Raw genomic sequence first — 21,275 nt, 5'->3', positions numbered from 1 at the left:
TCAGCACAGAGCTCGAGGCGGGGCTCGAACTCACGAACCATGAAGTCATGACCTGAGCCAAAGTCAGACGCTTAACTGACTGAGCCACCCAGGCATCCCGAAGTTGGGGAATTTCTGAAATTATTTCTAAAACAGAATCTTAGGGCACCTCAGTGGCTCAGTCAGTTGAGAGTCTGACTCTTGATTTCGGTTCAAGTCATGATCCCAGGGTCGTGACATCGAGCCCTGTGTTGGGCTCTGCACTAGGCATGGAGCCTGCTTGAGACTCTCTCCCTCCCTCTCTCTCTGCCCCTCCGCCACTAGCATGGGCACACACACTCTCTAAAAAAAATAATAATAAAATTAAAAATAATAAAACACAATCTTGCTGCCCCTATAAAAAGAAACAGCCAAAAAATTCTCCTGGTTTTTTTTTGGGTTGTGTTGGGGAAGTGGGGTGGTGCCTTCATCTAACCCTCTGTAATCTGATGAATCTGAAGGCTGCTATATCCTTGGAAAAGGAGACAAGAAAGAGGGGACAGACTCATTCAGGGGAACTGACAGAGGCTCTTTTAAGAAAAGAACATGCGTGAGCCATATTTGTGGGGTGGGGATATTATGATACTTTGACAGGTACATTCTTAGAAGAGGAGTCTGCACCACAGTCAAGTCACATATGGCATCTAGCTGACAGTAAAGGTCTACAGTCCATCACCCCTAGATTGTATTTCTTCTGCTTGTCTCATATTAACCACAGGACAAAAGGTCAGGAAACTTCCAAAAGGAAGTAAAAGCTGTTCTCATTTGCTCGATTTTCTTGGATGGGGGTGGTGGAGATGTTTAGAGTGGAAGCAGAAGATAAAAAGATTTGAAAAGAATTACAAGAGCCCTAGAAACAGTGGGCAACTAGGGAAAGTGTGCCTTTCTTTCATGAGTCACACACTGAAACAGAGGAAATTCAGCTCAAGTTATTGTTGCTGCAGCCTTGAAAGCAGGAGTTGTGGAAGGTCAACCAAAAAACCAGTGCTATCTGGTGAAGAGTGCCTGTACCCATCTTGAGTGAGGACAGCTCTGCCCTGAGACATCCCAGGACCGATCCCAGCCCGCGGGGCTGTGCCAGGCTACATGCTTTACCACAAGGCATCAGTTTAAACCAATTGTGTGGCTGCACAAAGCACAGCTTGTTTGTAAAAGGAGAGAGTCAGCTGAGAACGGAATCAGCTATTCTCTCTCTACCTTCTTGGGGCCAGGGGCAGGGTTAGGCCCGGGGGAAGCTGCTAATAGCATCAACACAGGATATGAGCACACAGCTGGGATGACAAAGCCACAGTGATTTTTCAAGGCCTCTGGAAATGCACCAAAGCATGAAAGACAAGTATTCCCTTTGCTAAGCCTGCTTTCTGAGGGGCCTTAACACCTCTGGACTCGCAGCCCTGTGTGATTGGAAATGGCAGTGACTCAATAACCATCCGAGGTACATGACTCCCATCTCAGGAAAGCACTTTTTAACACCTCCTTACATGAGAAGGATGGCTTTCTTCTTTGTTTCCTCATGGTGGCTGTCTTGCTGGAGGCTCAAGCAGAGGCTATAATGCAGAGGAAGGAAAGTCCCCTCCAGTGCAGGAGGTGCCCGCTCACCAATGAGGAAGGGACAGCAAAGAGTGCAAACAAATCCATCTTACCTTCCTGGTTACAGCTGGATCCAGATAGCCTTTGAGCTTTTGAATGTATGTATGGGGAGGATTCTTCACCTGGAATCGTTCCTGCAGGAAGCACAAAAGTAAAAAGCATGAGGGCTACGAAGGTGTGACCACCCACCCCACTCAGATTAATACTGCTGATCCACGGCTGACATGCGTTCACAGTTACTAGTGTGACCCTGCAGATGATCTTGATGTACTGATGGTTTTGAATCTTTAGAGTAAGTGTTATTATCCTCCCTTTGCAAAGAAGCAAACCGAAGCTTAGAGAAACTCAGTCGACACAGCTAGTCAGTGTTAGCAGTGGATTTGAGCCCACGTCTGCCCTATTGTGGAGTCAGTCCAGTATGTCTTCAGTGCTCCGCTGCTGTCATTCTAGAATGATGCTTCACGCAACGTGCATTCACGTCCTCTTTGGGCAGGTCTTCCATCTACTGCATATTTTTTGGACTATCTTCAATGTTGGCAAATAGTGCTTTTGAACGTTACTTTTCAAAAATACCAAAAACTTGACTCAAACTGGATGAAACTAATTTGTTTCAAAAATGAGGAATGGGTCAATTGCTAAGAGACTCAATGAGTGTATCTTTGTATGAGTACATAGGCACGTATATAATCATTAATGGGTTCCCGAAGCAGTTCCAAATTAGAAAACCTGGAAATATTTGTAGCAAAAGCACGGTCACTAAAATAAGCATATAATATATATAATATATATTCAAGGTAGTATTTGAATGCAGATCGGGGATGGGTCCTGAGAATCTGCATTACTAACAAATGGTATACAGATGCTATGGATGGAAGCACACTTTGAGAAACTCATGCCCACGTGTTATCAGGTATTACAGACTGTAAATGTCCAAAGCAGAATAAGCAGCAGTAAAAAACTGGGTAAAACCCAAATGCCCACAAACTATAAAATGGATGAATGCTTGTATTATGTTCATATAATCGTACATTATATTCCAATGAAAATGAACAAACTGTACCATATTCTCCTATATGGATGGATCTTATAAACCTGATGTTGAGCCCAAAAGAATGTGACTTCACTTCTATGGATTTACACAACAGGCAAAATTAAATTTTAATAGGGACATATACATAGGTGATTTTATTTATTGATACATACCTATACATCTAGGGGATGGAAGAAGAGATGATTAGCATAAAAATGACAGGGGATCAAAGTGGGGGAAGGGAAATTCCAAGTGACCAAAGAGGCCACAAGGTTCTCTCTCTTGACCCAAGTAGTAGTCATACAGGTGCTGACTTTATCCTACTTATTGTGTTGTTCTTAGGTTTCACAACTTTCTCTGGATGTATGCTACCCTTCACACACAAAAAAAGTTTAAATGAATCAGCACTAAAAGGAAAAACTAAGATTTATCATGAAATCGAAACAATTCTTATCAGGGCCTCCTCCAACGACAACCTGAAAAGATGCTTTTCTAGTAATTCTTTTTAACCTGATTATTGCTTATGCCACAATGGAGTTTTAGTATTTCACAACACTGACAACTCGCCAGCATGTTCAAGCATGTGTATTTCCAACACAGGGAACCACAACATCCTTCCTGGTCCACTCAAGTCTTCTTGCTTATAGATATAGAAAAGCTTTTCTAACGATCATCTCATTAGTGAAAACATACATTTTATTGTTATTTAAAATGCTTTAAAATAGATGGAAGGGACTTGTAGTGAGACAACTGTCCATATTTCCCCTTTATTTATTTATTTATTATTTTTTTTTTAATTTTTTTTTCAACGTTTATTTATTTTTGGGACAGAGAGAGACAGAGCATGAACGGGCGAGGGGCAGAGAGAGAGGGAGGGAGACACAGAATCGGAAACAGGCTCCAGGCTCTGAGCCATCAGCCCAGAGCCCGACGCGGGGCTCGAACTCACGGAACGCGAGATCGTGACCTGGCTGAAGTCGGACGCTTAACCGACTGCGCCACCCAGGCGCCCCTCCCCTTTATTTAAAAATGATCAGGGGCACACCTTAGTGGCTCAGTCAATTAAGCATCCAACTCTTGATTTTGGCTCAGGTCATCATCTCATGGTTCATGAGATTAAGCCCCACTTCAGGCTCCTGGGATTCTCTTTCTCAACATAAATAAACATTTAAGAAGATGATCAGGAGACGTTTTAGAGTAGATGAACTGATTCTCAACATAGCTGTTAACAAAAAAGATCAGCATGTTTGTAATTATTCCCCCCTCCCCCATTTTCCAATCTGCGAGCAACTTCTAAATAACAATTCACAGGTATTTGACATCTCTAGTGTCATTAGTCTATGTATAAAGTCCTTTTTCTTTTTCTGTTTTTGTTTGTTTGTTTGTTTTTAAATCACCATCACTTCACTAAGGGGCCAGATAGGATCCAACTGCCACAGGGCTTTAACAATAGCCCAGCTGAAGACTAAAATAATCACAAAAAAACTCCAAAAAATGAACTGATAAACTATCTAGAAGCCAGTTACTATATCCAACCTTATGTATGACAATAGATAATGCCAGAGATATATCAGGATATCAGAAAAACTTACTCTTTTTAATAATACAATCCAATTATCCAAATTTAAAATTCCTATGGCCAGTAACAACTCAAACTGTGTTCCGTTGTGCTATAGCAAATACCTCCTACCTCTAAATATAAGGTCCTGAACACAGGAAACTCAACATTAAGTTTACTCTGACCAATGTGGTATTTACCTGAGGACCGACATTTAAATCTATGGACAGTTGCTGAGAGATGTCTAATGACTGTTCTTGTACATAATATCTTCACAACAGAAGAGCTGTATTTTTTCCTTTAAAACAACACGATCTGGTTGACTAGCACATGTAACATATTGTCATCCACTCAATTAGTGAATCCCATTTTTGACAATCAATAAATGCACCTTTCTCCATTTTCTGCTCAAGACTGTCGTGATCCAGAGGGGCTTTATCAAATATGCATTTATTGATCCTGTAAGTATTTCCTTTTAATTATTCCCCTGAAATTATAGAAGTCTGTAATTAATACATACTTTTTCCAATGCCCTTACAAAAATTTGCTGTTGTTACACAGTTTTCATTTGTTTGAATAATTTACTAATCTATTTCCAAAACAAAACAAAACAAAAAAACCACAACAGAACATAAAGAAGCCTGACGCTTCACAACATAGGAGGTCTACATTGTATCTACTACTCAGAAAATTCAAGCCTCCATCCAGGGATTTAAATAAAACTGGTATGGAGAAAGAATACAAAGAAAGCCCCAGTCATTTTCCTAAAACCTGGAGTTGTCTGTCTAATCTCAAAAGGGGCTACTATTTGATTTACACATCCAGCATCTGGCTCACCAAACCTCTTCCCCCCGCCCCCGCCTGCCCCGTGTCTTCAATATGGCCGTTTGCACAATAAAAACATTTGGGTAACTACTCTGGAGAGTATCAGCACCTCGCCAAAACACATTTACTCTGAAGGACATTGGAAGGATTACTAGCATTGTATTTATTTAAATTAACAGTTTTTTCCTCTATATATTAGAATTTGGGGTTTTGCACTGAAAGCCAAAAACGCCTTGGCTGGCAGTTTTCCATCATCCTCACCTCCAGGTCTGCTTATCCCATGAGCGATTTTCAATAACTAGTTACGTCCTTGCCCAACATCACACTGACACGAGTAGCTTAATGACTTGAGTCCCATTATACAGAAATATTCTTCTTGGGGATAAAAGTATTCTTTAATCATGGTGATTTGTCAATATGAACTGATGTCATTTGGAAGAGCTTTTAAATTTTTTTTTTCTTTTTCTTCAACGTTTTTATTTATTTTTGGGACAGAGACAGAGCATGAACGGGGGAGGGGCAGAGAGAGAGGGAGACACAGAATCGGAAACAGGCTCCAGGCTCCGAGCCATCAGCCCAGAGCCTGACGCGGGGCTCGAACTCACGGACCGCGAGATCGTGACCTGGCTGAAGTTGGACGCTTAACCGACTGCGCCACCCAGGCGCCCCGGAAGAGCTTTTAAAATACTAATTTCGGGGGTGCCTGGGTGGCTCAATCAGTTGAGCATCTCACTCTTGACTTCAGCCCAAGTCATGATCTGAGGGTCATGGGATCAAGCCCCGCAGTGGGCTCTGCACAGAGCATGGAGCCTGCTTAAGAGTCTCTTCTCTCTTTCTCCCAGTGCCCCTCTCCCCTACTCATGCTCTCTAAAACAAAAAATATATATAATAAAAAAATAAAATCCAAATTTCCTTCAAAATGTCCACTTATATAACATGACCACCATCTTGACCTCCTGCCATTTATCTCTTTGTGTGATCAAACTTTCTTCATGAAACGTTTCTGGATGGGAAATAACAATTGCTCTGGGGCTTTTTAATCATTCCCCAGAAGCATTCAAAGCAAAGAGTGCACAGTTACCTCTTAACATTCAGGACACCAGGCCACAAAATGCACTGGGAGGGAACAAACCTTAGGACCAGAGAATCTTTTTCCCCCAAGGAAAGGCAGCCTGCCATGTGCAGTGCCTCATTTGGATGTGTCTGGAGTCTTGCAAGCTTGACACCCTACGTTCTACTCCAAATGGACTTTGAGAGCTTGTTTGGAGGCTGTAGCAAGGGAATGCAGCTACTTATACACTTCTGACTGAAGAAAGGCACTCCTCTATCAAGGATGGTGCTCTTCTTAGACCAAGAGCACAACTTAGGGAAGGACACACAAGGAGTGGTGAAGGATTAATGGGATGACAGATGTCACAGCCAGGTCACCTTCACATCCAAGAATCACAGAATCCTCATTAAGCTGACATGTCAATTGCAAGTATTTTAATAAATTAGAAACCTAGGAGTTAAATTTCTCCAGTAATGATCTCAAAATTTCTTCTCCCTGCTAAAAACGACTTTATTAATGCAAACCCAAGAAGACAATTACCTTTCCATCTGGGGCAGTGCTTCTTGTTTCTAAAAGATTGTTGACTTATCTTTCAGTAACACTTTACAGTTTATCATATTCTTTAAACCTCTTATCACACTCAAGCCTCCCTATGTGGTAAGTAGATATTAACTCCATTTCATAGATGGGGGAAGTGAAGTTCAGAGATAAATTATCTGCCTTAAATCAGACACACACACACACACACACACACACACACACACACACACACACACACACACACATCAGATCAAAGATTCAAACTCAAGCTTTCTGACTCTCTGATCCTTGTTCTACTATACCACAGTAAATGTGCTCATCTAGCTTTTGATAGAATAAAAGCTTTTAAAAGGGTAGAAACATGTTCTATTTGAGTTCCAGTACAAAGAAGAATACTTGGCACATAGACTTAATAATGTTCAAAAAATTAAACTTCTTCTAAAAATCCTATACAAGTCACGTCTCTCATAAATTAGGGGTAAGTTTTTAAAGTTTAAAAGCATGTAAACAGATTGTCAACACTCTGTACAGGGCCCATACCCAGTGGGTTCTGTGCTAGATATAAATTAGCTCAAACTAATGTCACAGCTAAAGGACATTTGTGGATAAACCTCTATGGTATCTCTCCTGGTGTATCTCCTAATGACTTCCATAATTACACATTTCTCACTAATTCAATCTACTAATGCTTATGCTAGCTAGCCTCCTGCCTCCCCTCACTGGCCACCAGGAAGGTTACCTTGCCTATGCAGAGGCCTGCTCTGCAGAAAAGGAAAAGGCAAAGCATTTATTGGATTCCACTTAATAACTAAGGTTCAAGACTAAGGCAACCCAAACCAGAAAACCAGGCCATTCTTTTTTTTTTTTTTTTTTTTTTTAATTTTTTTTTTCAACGTTTTTTATTTATTTTTGGGACAGAGAGAGACAGAGCATGAACGGGGGAGGGGCAGAGAGAGAGGGAGACACAGAATCGGAAACAGGCTCCAGGCTCCGAGCCATCAGCCCAGAGCCCGACGCGGGGCTCGAACTCACGGACCGCGAGATCGTGACCTGGCTGAAGTCGGACGCTTAACCGACTGCGCCACCCAGGCGCCCCAAGGCCATTCTTAAAGGAACTCAGTGAAGGGGCTGGGCAGGGATATACATACTGGGTTAATTAAGGAAGTCACAGTCAACGGAACTCATCAGCTAGGCTACAACATGGCCTTTTCTCATTAGACACAGACAGGCAGCCTTAGGTTCTAACCAGCTGAACTGTTTCTTTGGAACCTTCCTCCATGCCCTCCTTTCTCCATCTAAACCTAATAAAGTTTGTCATTGAAAGCCTTTGTACATAAGAGTCTGGAATTGGGCACTCCACTCATCTAGCAAAACATTTCTGGTCCTTTGCATCCTCTCTATCCATGTGTATAATTACATGAGAAATTACTTAATTGAGGTTAATTTGGTGTCAGCTGGACTTACAACAAGCATGTCAGAAGCATTTCCACTCCATAAATTGGATAAGCAGCTCCAAAATCAAACAGAATTTCATTCAAGTTTATCTTACACCTTAATATTCTGAAGTTAAAGGAAAGACATTATAGCAAGACATCTGAAACTCGAGGCAATCTCTGGGAAATGAATGGCTCGTGGGGGGACACACTTACTGCCGAGTTTGTCCCCACGTCTGAGACCATCACAGGGTCATTGGCTCTATTTCGGTAGTCTATTAGCAGAGCTACACAAACTGCTTAAACACCCTTAGGGATGAATCAGAGGTCACCATCATTATGCCGTTATTAATGTTTTATTATTCTGCTCCTACAGTAATTTTTAGATAGTGAAAATTTAAAGGACTTTGCTTTTATGCACATAAGCTCACTACGCTTGAATGATTTTTCTTCCTAGAAGCTGAAACTAGTTGGGCTCCCTTTCCCAAGGCTGAGTCAGCAAACTGTGGTCTCTAAATGAGCCATAATTACAATCACTATCATTGCCATTAGTGTGTACTAATTTGCAGCATTTAGCTTGGTGCTAAGTGCTCTTCAGAGCTCTGTTGACAGGAATAATCCAAGTCCTCAAGGGGTTTACCCTCTAAAAGGGATAATGCTAACATGAGTTCACAGGGAGAAAAAAAGACCATAATAAAATACCATATTCATATTGTATATAGGGGCATCTGGATAGCTTGGGCAGTTAAGTGTCCGAATTCGGCTCAGGTTATGATCTCATGGTTTGTGAGTTCAAGTCCCGTGCCAGGCTCTGTGCTGACAGCTCAGAGCCTGGAGTCTGCTTCGAATTTTGTGTCTCCCTCTCTCTCTGCCTATTCCCCTGCTCACACTGTCTCTCTCGGTCTCTCAACAATAAACAAACATTTAAAAAAAATTTTTTTAATATTGTTTATAGACAGAGATGAGTTACAAAGTACAGCATAGGCCAAGAAATAGCACACGTATGTATGTGTGTGTGATGGTGTGGGTGTGGGGGGTTGCAGAGGGGTGCCAAGATCTGAATCAAGGCTCCTAAGCAGGAAGGACTAAGGTAACTCATAACACCTCAGCTCTCATAGGGCCAACCATTTATACGACTAAAAACAACGTCTACACAAAGAGATCTAGCGTCCCCCCAAGAAATCAAGAGTACCAGAGTCCCCAAGGAAATGCATATTCCATTTTCCCCCAAAAAGACAGAAACAAATTCTGGAACTTCAGACAGGATATCAGACTCTCGCACCTACAGAAAGTACGGGTATGAAGAAAGAGGAGAATTTAGAGAAAATAAGGAAAAACTATTAAGACTCTAGCTACTCACAATTATAGACGATTAAGAAGGCAAGTTGAGACTCTAATTTTGTGTAACCACTACCAGAGGCAATGAGTGTCAGCTGCACTCCTACTTAGAAGGGTCCCTGTGGTTATCACTGGAAGAAAACTTTTTGCTAAGGAAGCCCCTGCCTCTGAACACCTTAAATCTTGCTATCACAAGCAGGTCTCTCTTTCCTGACACTAACATGAAAAATACCAAGTTTAAAAAATTTTTGATCCTTTTATTATTTCATTCATCCAAAACACATTATGCAAGACACTGTGTAAAAAGCACAAAATGAGGGGCCCCTGGGTGGCTTAGTTGGTTAAGCGTCCCTCCTCAGCTCAGGTCATGATCTCATGGTTCACGAGTTCGAGCCCCGCGTCGGGCTCTGTGCTGACAGCTCAGATCCTGTGTCTCCTTCTCTCTCTGTCCCTCCCCTGCTCATCCTCTGTCTCTGTCTCTCTCGGTTTCTCTCAAAAATAAATAAACATTTAAAAAAATTTTTTTAAAGCACAAAATGAAACAAATTCCATTCCAAAGCATTAAATCTGATCTGTGAGACACAACAGACATTGCTGTAATACAATCCTGAATACGGTAAGAGCCATATGTGATCCTCTGGAAGTTCAAAGAAAGGTATGGCTTCTTCCAACGGAGAAGATCAAAGGAACTTCGCTGGAAAAAGTGGTTTTTGAATTGAGTTTTAAAGGGCAGGCAGCATATAGATACCCTGGGTCAGTGCGAAAGGCAGGAGACAGAGGAGTTTTCCAGATGCGGGTACAAGGAAACAAAAGCAGAGAAGCATGGGAAATGTGCTGGTAACATCACGGGTTTAGCTGGGTTCCAGTAATACAGTTTATGAAAGATAATGGCACAAGAACCTAAATGTAACTTGGAACAGAAAATGGTGGATGTCAAATAATCATCTCATACGAGACAACAAGAGACCTACGAGAGACATAGGAGAGACAACAGGAAGTTAATAAGGGGTTTTAAATAGTGTAGCAACATACAGTTAATACTGTACAACTCTTCTTTCTCCATCTGCCAACTTTAAAAGCTGGCCATTTCTGCACTAAACTAAACTTGAAAAATAAGCATGTCAGATTCATTCCACAGCCATAGTTTCTTGGAGAGCCCCGAAGCATTCTTCAGCTCTGAATATGAAATCATTTTCCTGGTTGGAGAGGAGAGGACAACTTTCCAAGTGTTCCATTACAACCCTCAGACTGAAAATAACTTTTAATGAGACTTTTCCAAATAATTTCCTTTATTTAGACTAGCAAAAGTTTCTTCTAGTTCAACAGGTCTTTCCTAAACAAAACATCCTACAATTCATTCCTTAATAGATAATATTAATTCAACTTATTTAATCCTTTTCATAGTTCATCATTTTTTCCCCCACTTTAAAAATTGTTTTAATTAAATTTGATAGTCAGGTCATACTTCTAATAAAGTTTATTATCTCATGTTGTCCTAAGCAAAGATTGAACCCTGACTGCACTGGACATGTAGCGGTGTTAAGTAGTTGTAAGTTGAGGATGTAAGAACTGGACAGAGTGATGGAAGGTTAGATTTATACTGGAAAACCTTAGAAATAATCTTCACATCTTCATTCTCTCCCCTCATGGGCCAAAGCTTTCCCTTCTTTTAGACTGGCATTTCTTAAAATATTTACTACCAAAAACTAGCATTTAAAACAATCAAGGATGCTTGTTAAATTGCAAACATTCTCCTGACACAATCCACCAGATACTCAAAAATCCACAGTCTTAAATTCCCCAAGTGGCTCCTCTGTACAGTAAAGCTTATTAATTGCTTTAGATTGTAGTTCCTCCTTTGGATACTCGAATCCCTCTCTTTACTCGGTCTACAAACAGAATGTGCATATTCCTGTTAGGCAAAGACTTTGGAATGTTTTCAGTTATGTTTAAAGACACAGACTTACATTATAAGACTATAGTTACAACCTATGATTTCATGAAACTTTTACAAAATCCCTGGAGAGTACTCTTCCTCTAAAAACTGCAGGGGAGTATAAACAAGCCTCATTGTTTCTTCATCTGAAAAATGAGAAGAATAAAACCTTTCTCTTCCACATACTACATATTCCAGAAACCTTACTTAAGGATGCCTTCTCAAACAGGATTCAATATTGAAGCGCTTTTAAAAGTGTCCAGGGTTAACCATTTATCATACAAATAAAACATGGGGAGGAAAAGAAAAGTAACAAACTTTTGGTCCTGAAGCAGGGGGGAGGGGGGAAGCAACAGCAGCCTTTAATTTCTTGCAGAAACGATTAGATAGTTAAAGATTTAGATAAAAGTACTAATATTTCTCAATCACTCAAGAATTTGAAAGAATGGCAAATTATTTTTAATTTTTTTAAGTTTGCTAAGTTTTTATTTAATTTCCACTTAGTTAACATACAGTGTAACGCTAGTTTGGGGAGAATTCAGTGATAGAACTTGCATAGAACACCCAGGGCTCATCACAACTGCCCTCCTTAATCCTTGTCACCTATTCCGCCCATCTCCCACCCACCTCTCCTCCAGTTTGTTCTCTATAGTTAAGAGTCTGTTTCTTGGTTTGCCTACCTTCTTTCCCCACCTTTGCTCATCTGTTTTGTTTCTTGAATTCCACGAGTGAAACCACATGGTATTTGTCTTTCTCTGACTTCTTTTGCTCAGCATAACACTCTCTAGCTCTATCCAGGTTATTGCAAATGGCAGGATTTCATTCTTTTTTATGGCTGAATAATATTCCATTTTGTGTGTGTGTGTGTGTGTGTGTGTGTGTGTGTGTGTGTGTGTGTGTGTATACACATCTCACTTCTTTATCCAAGAATGGCAAACTCTTATGTTAAGGATTTCTGCCTACAGTTTATACTAACTGGATTCTCTGAAGTTTCATTTGCCCCAATTTAAAGTGTACAACCACATTGTTACATAGTTACATGGTTCTGAGAATCTCAAGAGGTGTGCGCTGCACTGAGTGAATTGTAATATTTGTAAAGGGTATCATTTATAAAAGGGAACCCTCAGAGTAGATGGCGTGGAAAGACCAGGAGAAGGAAGCTGCTTTCCGCTGAAGTCAACAAGCGTCTGACACATGCAAGGAAAGCATCCTTATGAACAGAACATTAAGGACAGAAAATTGGAAGCCAAGTCATTAGGTCTTAATCATGCCCTTACCACCTGCCTCCATTTACTTTAGGACTAGACTTAAGAACCAAGCTCAGAATAGTAAACTTCAACATTTACCCAAGGCTGCTGTTTTTACAGTACAGAAGCCATGAAGATAGTTTTCAAGTACAGGACATCATTTTGAAAATGCAATGACGTACCATAAACCATTCTCTGCATGGGTATCAATGAAGCAGTAAGAGGTTGTTCAAAAATAGTATTTCTCTAAGAAAAAGACTGTTGTAAATTATTTTCTTTAATTTATCACTTACAAGAGCACTAAAAATCATGATATACTTAGGGATAAATATAGCAAAATACATGCAAGACCTGACTTCAAACCATTTCTGTGAGATACTGAAGACTTAAATAAATAGCAATGCCATGTTCATCATTCAGAAGAATCAATACTGTTATGATGTCAGTTCTCTTGAAATTCATCTACAGAGTCAATGCAACCTCAGTCAAAATCCTGGAGGGTTTTTCTTAGAAATGTACAAGCTAATAGTCAACTTTATATAAAAATGCAAAGGAATTAGAATAGCCAAAATAATTCTACAGAAGAGCCAAGTTGGAGAATTCACACTACCTGATTTTAAAGACAGTAATCGAAACTGCCATATTGACAAAGGATAGAAACAAAGATCCGTGGAACAGAACAGAGAGCACAGAAAGAGGAACCACAAACATATGGTCAATTGGTCTTACAAAGATACCACGGTAGTTGATGAAAAAAGAACAGTCTTTTCCACAAATGGTACTTAAACAGCTGGATATACATGGTGGGGGGGGGGGCCACAAAAAGTGAATCTCCAGCCTTACCTCATCCTATGTACCAAAATTAACTCAAAATCGATCACAGACCCAAACATAAAAACAAAACCTTAAAATTTCTAGAAGAAAACATAGAAGAGATCACCTTTGTGACCTGAGTTTGGGCAAAGATTCCTTAGACAAGCCACAAAATACTTGAACCGCTTAAATACAAGATAACTAAATTCGGCTTCATCAGAAAACCTTTTAGTCCTTGAAAAACACTTTAGGACTATGAAAATTGGCAAGACATAAACTAGGAGAATATACTTCGAAGATATATGTCCGATAAAGATTTGTATCCAGAACATATATTTTTTTTTAAACCTACAGTTCAATAATAAAACAATCCAATATTTAAAAATATGCAAAAGATCTGAACAGATCCTTCAGCAAAGGTACACAAATAACAAACAAGCATGTAAAAAAATGCTCAACATCATCAGGGAAATGCAAATTAAAACCAAAGTGAGGTATCACTAAAACCAAAGTGACGTGTTACTATATATATATATATACACCCATAAAAATGAGTGGAATTAATAAGACTGACAACATCCAAGGGATGGTAAAGGATTTGGAACTGGAACTCTATTACAGTGTTGGATGGAATGTAAAATGGTACAGCCACTTTGGAAAACACAACTGGTGAACTTTACTATATGTAAATTATACCTCAGTAAAGATGGTCTCTCAGTAAAGATGATCAAAAAACAGTATTTCAAAGTAATTGCTTTAGATTCATTTATTTACTTCATTACCGAGCACAGCTTTCCTTTTAAAAAGTTTTCCTTGGTATTTTGTTTTTTTTACTTGCTCCAACTAGAAAGAAAACCACAAGCAAACATGCCATCAACTTCATCAGTTAACACTTTTGCAAGAAATAAAGCACTCTGAGGGGGTCCTATAAACCTCTTAGTTTTTCAAAACATTTACATCATAAATCACTCAAAGAATTTAAAATTCTAGAATTTGTGTCACAGTTTTTTTCACCTAGGTCTCAATTACCTCCACACCTCCAACTATTACTGTATTTTCACTGTCATTTCATGAGATTTAATCCACCATCTCCATCCAACCCTCCCCACCCTCCCCACACCCCCCACATATCCCAGTTTCCTAGATACAGGATTTACCTTCTAAAAAACAAAAAACAAAACAAAACAAAACAAAACAAAACAAACAATGTGTGCTAACAACCTGAAAACTGAATCTTAAAAGTCAAGTTTCCCTTAGATATTTTATGGTTTGTCCTTAGATCTTCCATAACTTCAAATTTAACACTACAAACCCAGCCTCATGTCTCTATAATCAGCCTCAGGTCTTTCTTGGCATCCTCAGATCACAAGATTAAAGCCAACAATAGTTTCAACCTGTGATCATATGGTCAAAAATGAATTTTTTTTTTTTTTTTAAGTCATTAGGTCAAGTTCTCAGACAATGCTTGAACAGCCTGGGCTGAGTGGAAGCTAGAAGCAGTTCCTCTGAAACCGGTCACTGTTGAGGACACTTGCTGAATGTGATAGATACAGAACACAGTCCTCAATCTATTACAAGTGTTCAGTCCACTGGGTTTTAGATGGGACTTGGAAAGTTATACCTGAAAATATAAGCCAAGTAGTTGTGTCAAGGCTCTTGTGAAGATAACTAGTGGTGGCCTTAAGGGTAACCAGCATCTCCCTAATGATGGTATTTCTAGAACCCGAAGATGCTACTGCAAGGCATCGTCTGGTCCACCAAGTGGACGTACAATATACGCAGTCTCCACCCCCTTAATACAGCTCTCCATTCCTTACAAAACCTGAACCATATTTCTTTAACATTTATTTATTTTTGAGAGACAGAGACAAAGCACAAGCAGGGGAGGGGCAGAGACAGAGGGAGACACAGAATCTGAAGCAGGCTCCAGACTCGGTCAGCACAGAGCCCGATGCAGGGCTCAAACCCATGAACTGTGAGATCATGACCTGAGCCAAAGTTGGACACCCAACCGACTGAGCCACCCAGGTACCCCAACCTGAGCCTTATTTCTAATTCACTTTCTTCCTATCTCCCTGCACCCAAGTCTAATTAGAAATCAAAACCAATTTATATTTCTGCATTTCAGTGAAATCATCAATATGCTGTTTTACTACTCTAACAGAGATAAACACCCACAGACACCTCAATTCCCCCATGACTTCAAAAAATAACTTCTTTTAAAACATGTAAGGGGCACCTGGGTGTCTCAGTCGGTTAAGCACCCAACTCTTGATTTTGGCTTGGGTCATGATCTTAGTTCATGAGTTCTAGCCCCACATCAGGCTCTGTGTTGATGGTGTGGAGCCTGCTTGGGATTCTCCATCTCCCTCTCTCTCTCTGACCCTCCCCCACTATCAAAAATAAACAAATATTGAAAAATAAATAAAACACTTAGTTAAAAGTTCATCAAGATCTGCATGAATGACACACAGGAGTAGGAGAGAGCATATGGGCTGAAAGTTCTGTTACATATCTAGTCATTCCAGAATTTACTTTTAAGATGATATCTTACCTTTTTCAATCCCCTCCCCCCCCTTTTTTTTTTAAAGATTTAGCACTTAATTTTCTGAAGCACTATGGTCATAGCATCTAGCACATCCTTCTTCTCAGTACATACTCAATGAATCTTTTAATTAACAAATGGATTGATAAAAAGAGCCACAATCACACTGTGATCAAGGTCATCCACTGGCACTTAAAAAACAAACAAACAAACAAACAAAAAACAACTTTTCCAAACCATTATGGTACTTTTTAGTATACAGAAATTTTGGGTTTTTTCTTTCTTTCTTTCTTTCTTTCTTTTTTTTTTTTTTTTTTTTTAAGGGTCAGCTCAACTACTTGCTAGGTCACACTTTTCTTTTCTTTTGAAAGTTGAACACACACATATTTCCACAGCAGACATTATGAGTTACCGTTCAGGTGTTAGAACAATGCAGTGTTTACGTTACCTAGTAGAAATTCTTGGCTAATGCACCTTAAATAATAAGTCACTTAAATTATTTTCTAAAAGATGGTGTCAAAGGTCAACCTCAGCCTACCCATATGCGTTATTTAATTGCCTGTATGACTCTTCAGTTCCTAGAATGGCATTTCCAAGTTTACAAAAGATGTTGACACAATAAAGTTCACTTCAAACAACATAAGGAGTTGTCTAAGACAACTCGGGCACCTAAGTCATTTTAAGGGGTGTTGGGAGGAGGATTCACAATTCCTTTTTATTACCAGGCAGGAAGGAAGGTAATATGATGTTCATTTTGGCAGAAGATAACCTAAAAGCTTGAAATCAGATGGAACACCCTGGGTTTCTTATTTTGGCTGTTGATGTTGAACAGCACTTCTAACCAAGCATTTATAACAAGCTGCCAAAAAGGATTAGTTTCAAAAGGAGTAACTCACCCCTTCTACCTTCTATTTTCTGCCCCCCTTCTTAATCCCATGAAATAGGCCAGCATCTTTTTTCCCCACTACAAAAAGCCTAGGATAAAGAGAACCTCTGGTAGCAGAAAAGATGTAAACTCCCTTCTAGGTTCAGATTCAATTTTCCACAACTCTGGAGACGCTACATGTGAGGCCGCTCAACAGAGAACTGGCATCTGCTCCCCTGACTGCTTCACCAGTGGTTTAGAATCAGACACCCAGAGTCGATCTCAATGGAGGAGAAACTTTGCTTTCAGGAAGTAAACTGAAAGAAACTTGCTTTCTGCTTCTTCTTTTTTTAATTGGGGGGGGGGGGGGAGGGAGAGGAAGAGGGAGAGGAAGAGGAAGAGGAAGACGAAGAGGAAGAGGAAGAGGAAGAGGAAGAGGAAGAGGAAGAGGAAGAGGGAGGGAGAGAAGGAAAGAGGGAAAGAGAGAAACTTAGTTAAGCAAGCTCCATGCTCAGTGCAGAGCCTGCCACAGGGCTGGAGCCCGACAGGAGCTCGATCCCACTACCCTGGAATCACGACCTGAGCCAAAATCAAGAGTCAGGCACTCAACTGGCTAAGTCACTCAGGCGTCCTAAAACTTGCATTCTTTTTAACAGTGGCTAACTCAGTACCTTTCTTCAGATTTGGAGACTTCACAATAAGGAACACAGTCCCTTTAAAATCTCAAGCAGAAGACCGCCCGAAGATAAAATTTGTTGGTTCGTTCATTTGTTTGTTTTAAATCTGACAAAAAGACATGTCCCATAGCCAGTTCATGTCCGGCACACTGCTGGAACTCAGAACCAATTTATTTTGATACCAGAAACCATTTGACACAAATGATTTTCCAGACTGAAAGTATTACATGAGGCACCTGTTTTGGGAAAACTCAGATCCATACTCTCGCGGTTTTCTCTCTTCATTCCCTTCTCTTTATCATTAAATACGTATTCAGTGAATAAGTTACTGAATACATCAATAAAAGCAAGTTTTAATACTAAACATAGCCTAAGACAAGTGAAACTATCAGACTATCAAAATTGATAACCACGGCAGAGACCTGCTTTTACTAAGCATTTTTCTCTTGGTGTGCATATATTTAGCCAGCCTACAGTCCTCATTCTCCTTTGCAGGTCTGGCCAATGAAGTAAAACTGCACATGACTCAGGCTACTTCCAAGCCTGGTTTGGGAAACCTCCCAGGTATGCACCTGCTTGTTTGTTCTTCCTTTGATTGGAGACAACCTCAAGGCAAAGCTGAAGCTCTATGTTGAAAACACCTTCACCTGGGTCCGTGATTAACTGTGTAGAATGTAACCCCTGAAGGTCAACAGCACCAACTTGGATTGTTATATGAATGACAAGATTATGCAAATCATCACACATCGTGGTATATGTAGCTGTTTGAATTGTGGCCTGCAGAAAGATAGGTCTAGGCCCTAAGCCCAAAGAAGTGAATGCAACTGTATTTGGAAAAAGGGTCTTTGCAGATGTAATAAAGTTAAGGCCCTTGAAATGTGAGCATCCTAGCCTACCCAGGTGGGCCTTTAATCCAATAATAAATGTCCCTCTAAGACACAGAAGAGAAGTAAATAAGGGGAGAAAAGAAGGAAGGCCATGTAAAGATGGAGGCAGAGACTGGAGACATTCAGCCACATGCCAAGGAATGCCTAAGAGCCACTGGAAGCTGGGAGAGGCAAGGAAGGATTCTCCCCTAGAGCTTTGGTGGGAACATGATCCAGCTGACATCTTGAGTTTGGACTTCTGTCCTCTCTAGAACTGCCACAGAGTACTTTTCTGCTTCTTTAAGCCACAAAGTTTGTAGTGATGTGTTATGGCAGCCACAGAAAACTAACACAGCATCTTTTTGTCACTTTAACTGGAAGTTAATAACAGAGAAGGTATCTCTATCAAGTGACTTAAATCAGAGTACTTCCTGCATCTTTGATAGGATACATTGTAGGGACACAAAACTGCAAAAAAAAAAAAAAAAAAAAAAGTATCCACTCAGTAATTTTAGTAACTAATATTTTGGTTAGTAATGATATTGGTATGTTATTTTAAAACATTTTTTACATTACAGAAAAGACAAATTTATGTTATGATTCCAACAATGCAATATAAAAGTGATAATTATAAAATCAAAGAAATTAAGTACATTAATATTTCAAATTGACTTGGAAATATCAATATGAACTCATAATTATTACATATATTTTGAAGGTCTAGGCTCTCATGTTTTTCCCTCTAATACCACCCCACACTAAAAAAAATAGGGCTCCTTAGGGAAACATCTTATTCTAGGTCCAGGACAAGGAAGGTACAAGTTAAGCCTAAGAGATGGGTTTTGTACTTGTAAAGTACAAAGCTTGTAAAACAAGCTCTCAAGACTTAACAGAGTCACATCAAAAGGGCACAGGAACCAGCATGAAAGTGTCCTCATACATCAAAGTACTGATAACATGAGCTTCAAAATAATATTGTATTGGCTGAAGTACATGGACTATGAAAATCCAAGTTCACAAGGATACTCTTAACAGAAAGCCAGAGGGAACTCATTTGCCACCTCTTGAGGTATCTTTTAAACTAAATCTTTACTTTGAAAAATGGCAAAGGGAAGGAAAGAATTCTAGGCATAATTATATTCCAGGCTAAACCAAAACCCAGCTGAAGGCTCTAGTTGCCGGCTTACCACAGGAGGGAAATGAAATTATAAAATCATCTTTGTGCAATTCCTCCAGAAAGTGATGCAGCATAAGGTATCAGTTGGTTTTACACCCACCTGGCACAAGGCTGGTAGGTATCCAGACACATATACCGTGTGAAAGCAACATACCACAGATTCCTTTAGGCTCAAGGGAAAAAAGAAAATTATAGGACAGACCAGTACTATCTAATGATGAGACATCATTTGTCTCCTATGATGTTCTAGAAAAAGATGTTCAGCATCAACCTATCATGCCTTTACATCTAACTTCTGGTTAACAGAAAATTCAGGAGTTCAGGCATCTCTAAGAAACAGTTGGGTAAGTGCAGGAAACAAAACACTCTACAAGACAGCTTGCCTCGTTTCTTCACTATAGGGCATCACGTTCTAGATTCAAGGAGATTTCAAGAATAGCCAGATGGAACGTGTGATCGATGCGGAACTAGATCCTCATTTGAACAAACCATATGAAGAGAACATTACAGAAAATTGGGAAATACGAACTGGGCAATACAGAGTCTTAAGGAATTATTCATTTTATTTGTGACGTTATTGGCTATAAGAGAAAATTCTCATTTTTATAAGATGCACACTGTATTTTCTAACAAGATAAAACTACAAAACAAAATACCAAACAAAAAATCCACTACTGCAGAGCCAAAACAAAGATCAAAATGACAACAGACAACTAAGGGCTTGAAAGAGAATTTTAAAAGAATTGCACAGATTGCAAAAACCTAGTCATGATTTAAAATTAGATAGCATTTCAACATTCCAGTTAGGGAAATATGGTAAAAACTCAAACAATTTTAACGTCAAACAATATTAAATATAGTAAAAACATCAGCTAGGCAGATGACTGAATTAGGAGCAGCGGGTGGAGAAATGGCTGTCTGCTAAACCCAACAGCTGGTAAAGCCACAATGAAGTTAGTGTGGCTAAATGTAGTATCAAAGCCTGGAACTTGGGGATAGGGGCTGAGGGCAGATGAAGTCTGGAGTCTGGGAGCAAGGAGCAGGGACAGTAGAGCAAGAAGGCTACTGCTACATCATTATCTTTCCCTTCCTTTCTCCACTGTCTATACACCATCCACAGGCTTGCTCAAAGGACTACCATGGCAGCCATCAACACTCAAACGGGCTATAACCTGTTCCTACCAATGTTACTATTCATTTATCACCCCTCACTCCAAGGACAAGCCCTTATCACCTAGAATCTGATGGTCCACAGTAATTAACTTATCCATATCTAGTAATATTTGCTTACCTGGCAGACAAGAGCTCTAGCTAGCTTACAACAACATGAACGTTTAAAAAAAAAAAAAATCAGCAATATATTGCTCTCTACTTTTTTAGTAAATCATATTCTAGCAGCAAATTTGCTTAACTACCAATACAAGTTATCCAATGAGTAACTTTCTTGCCTTCTGAAAGAAACAGTATTAGGAAATACAAATGGAAGGTTTAAAAACAATTGTATTCTTCATGACTAAATATATTCAAATGACGTGGGTCAGCTGTGCTGAAAAAAGACAAAAAAGCAACTCTTGCTGTAGTGGATATCTCAGTGCCACTGGCCTGACTCCGCTCTGCTCCGGCTGAGTGGCAGCAGGGCTTTCCCCTTTCCTGATCAGGCTGCCTGCCAAGCCCTGAGGGCTGAAATCCAACCTCCCTGAAGTGCTTAACACAGGAAGCTGACTCTAAGTGGGTATAATTTCCTGCCACCTCTTCACTCTCACCTT

General features: G+C 39.8%; 1 protein-coding gene across 12 annotated transcripts in view; it reads right to left on the bottom strand.

Moving 5' to 3' along the window:
* The window catches only part of FMNL2 (formin like 2), a 311,765-nt gene that overhangs the window by 103,298 nt on the left and 187,192 nt on the right, over positions 1-21,275 (bottom strand). For all 12 annotated transcript variants that reach the window (XM_086718606.1, XM_025933206.2, XM_086718614.1 and 9 more), the window contains exon 3: positions 1,662-1,742. In XM_086718606.1, the coding sequence (XP_086574732.1) occupies positions 1,662-1,742 (81 nt within the window). The remainder of the gene's footprint in view (positions 1-1,661; positions 1,743-21,275) is intronic.

Source organism: Puma concolor, chromosome C1 (genome assembly GCF_028749965.1).
Source record: "Puma concolor isolate L17-30 chromosome C1, mPumCon1.1.hap2, whole genome shotgun sequence".
Lineage (NCBI taxonomy): Eukaryota > Metazoa > Chordata > Mammalia > Carnivora > Felidae > Puma > Puma concolor.
Note: the sequence above shows the minus strand (reverse complement) of the source record. Positions and strands in the feature narration are given on the sequence as shown.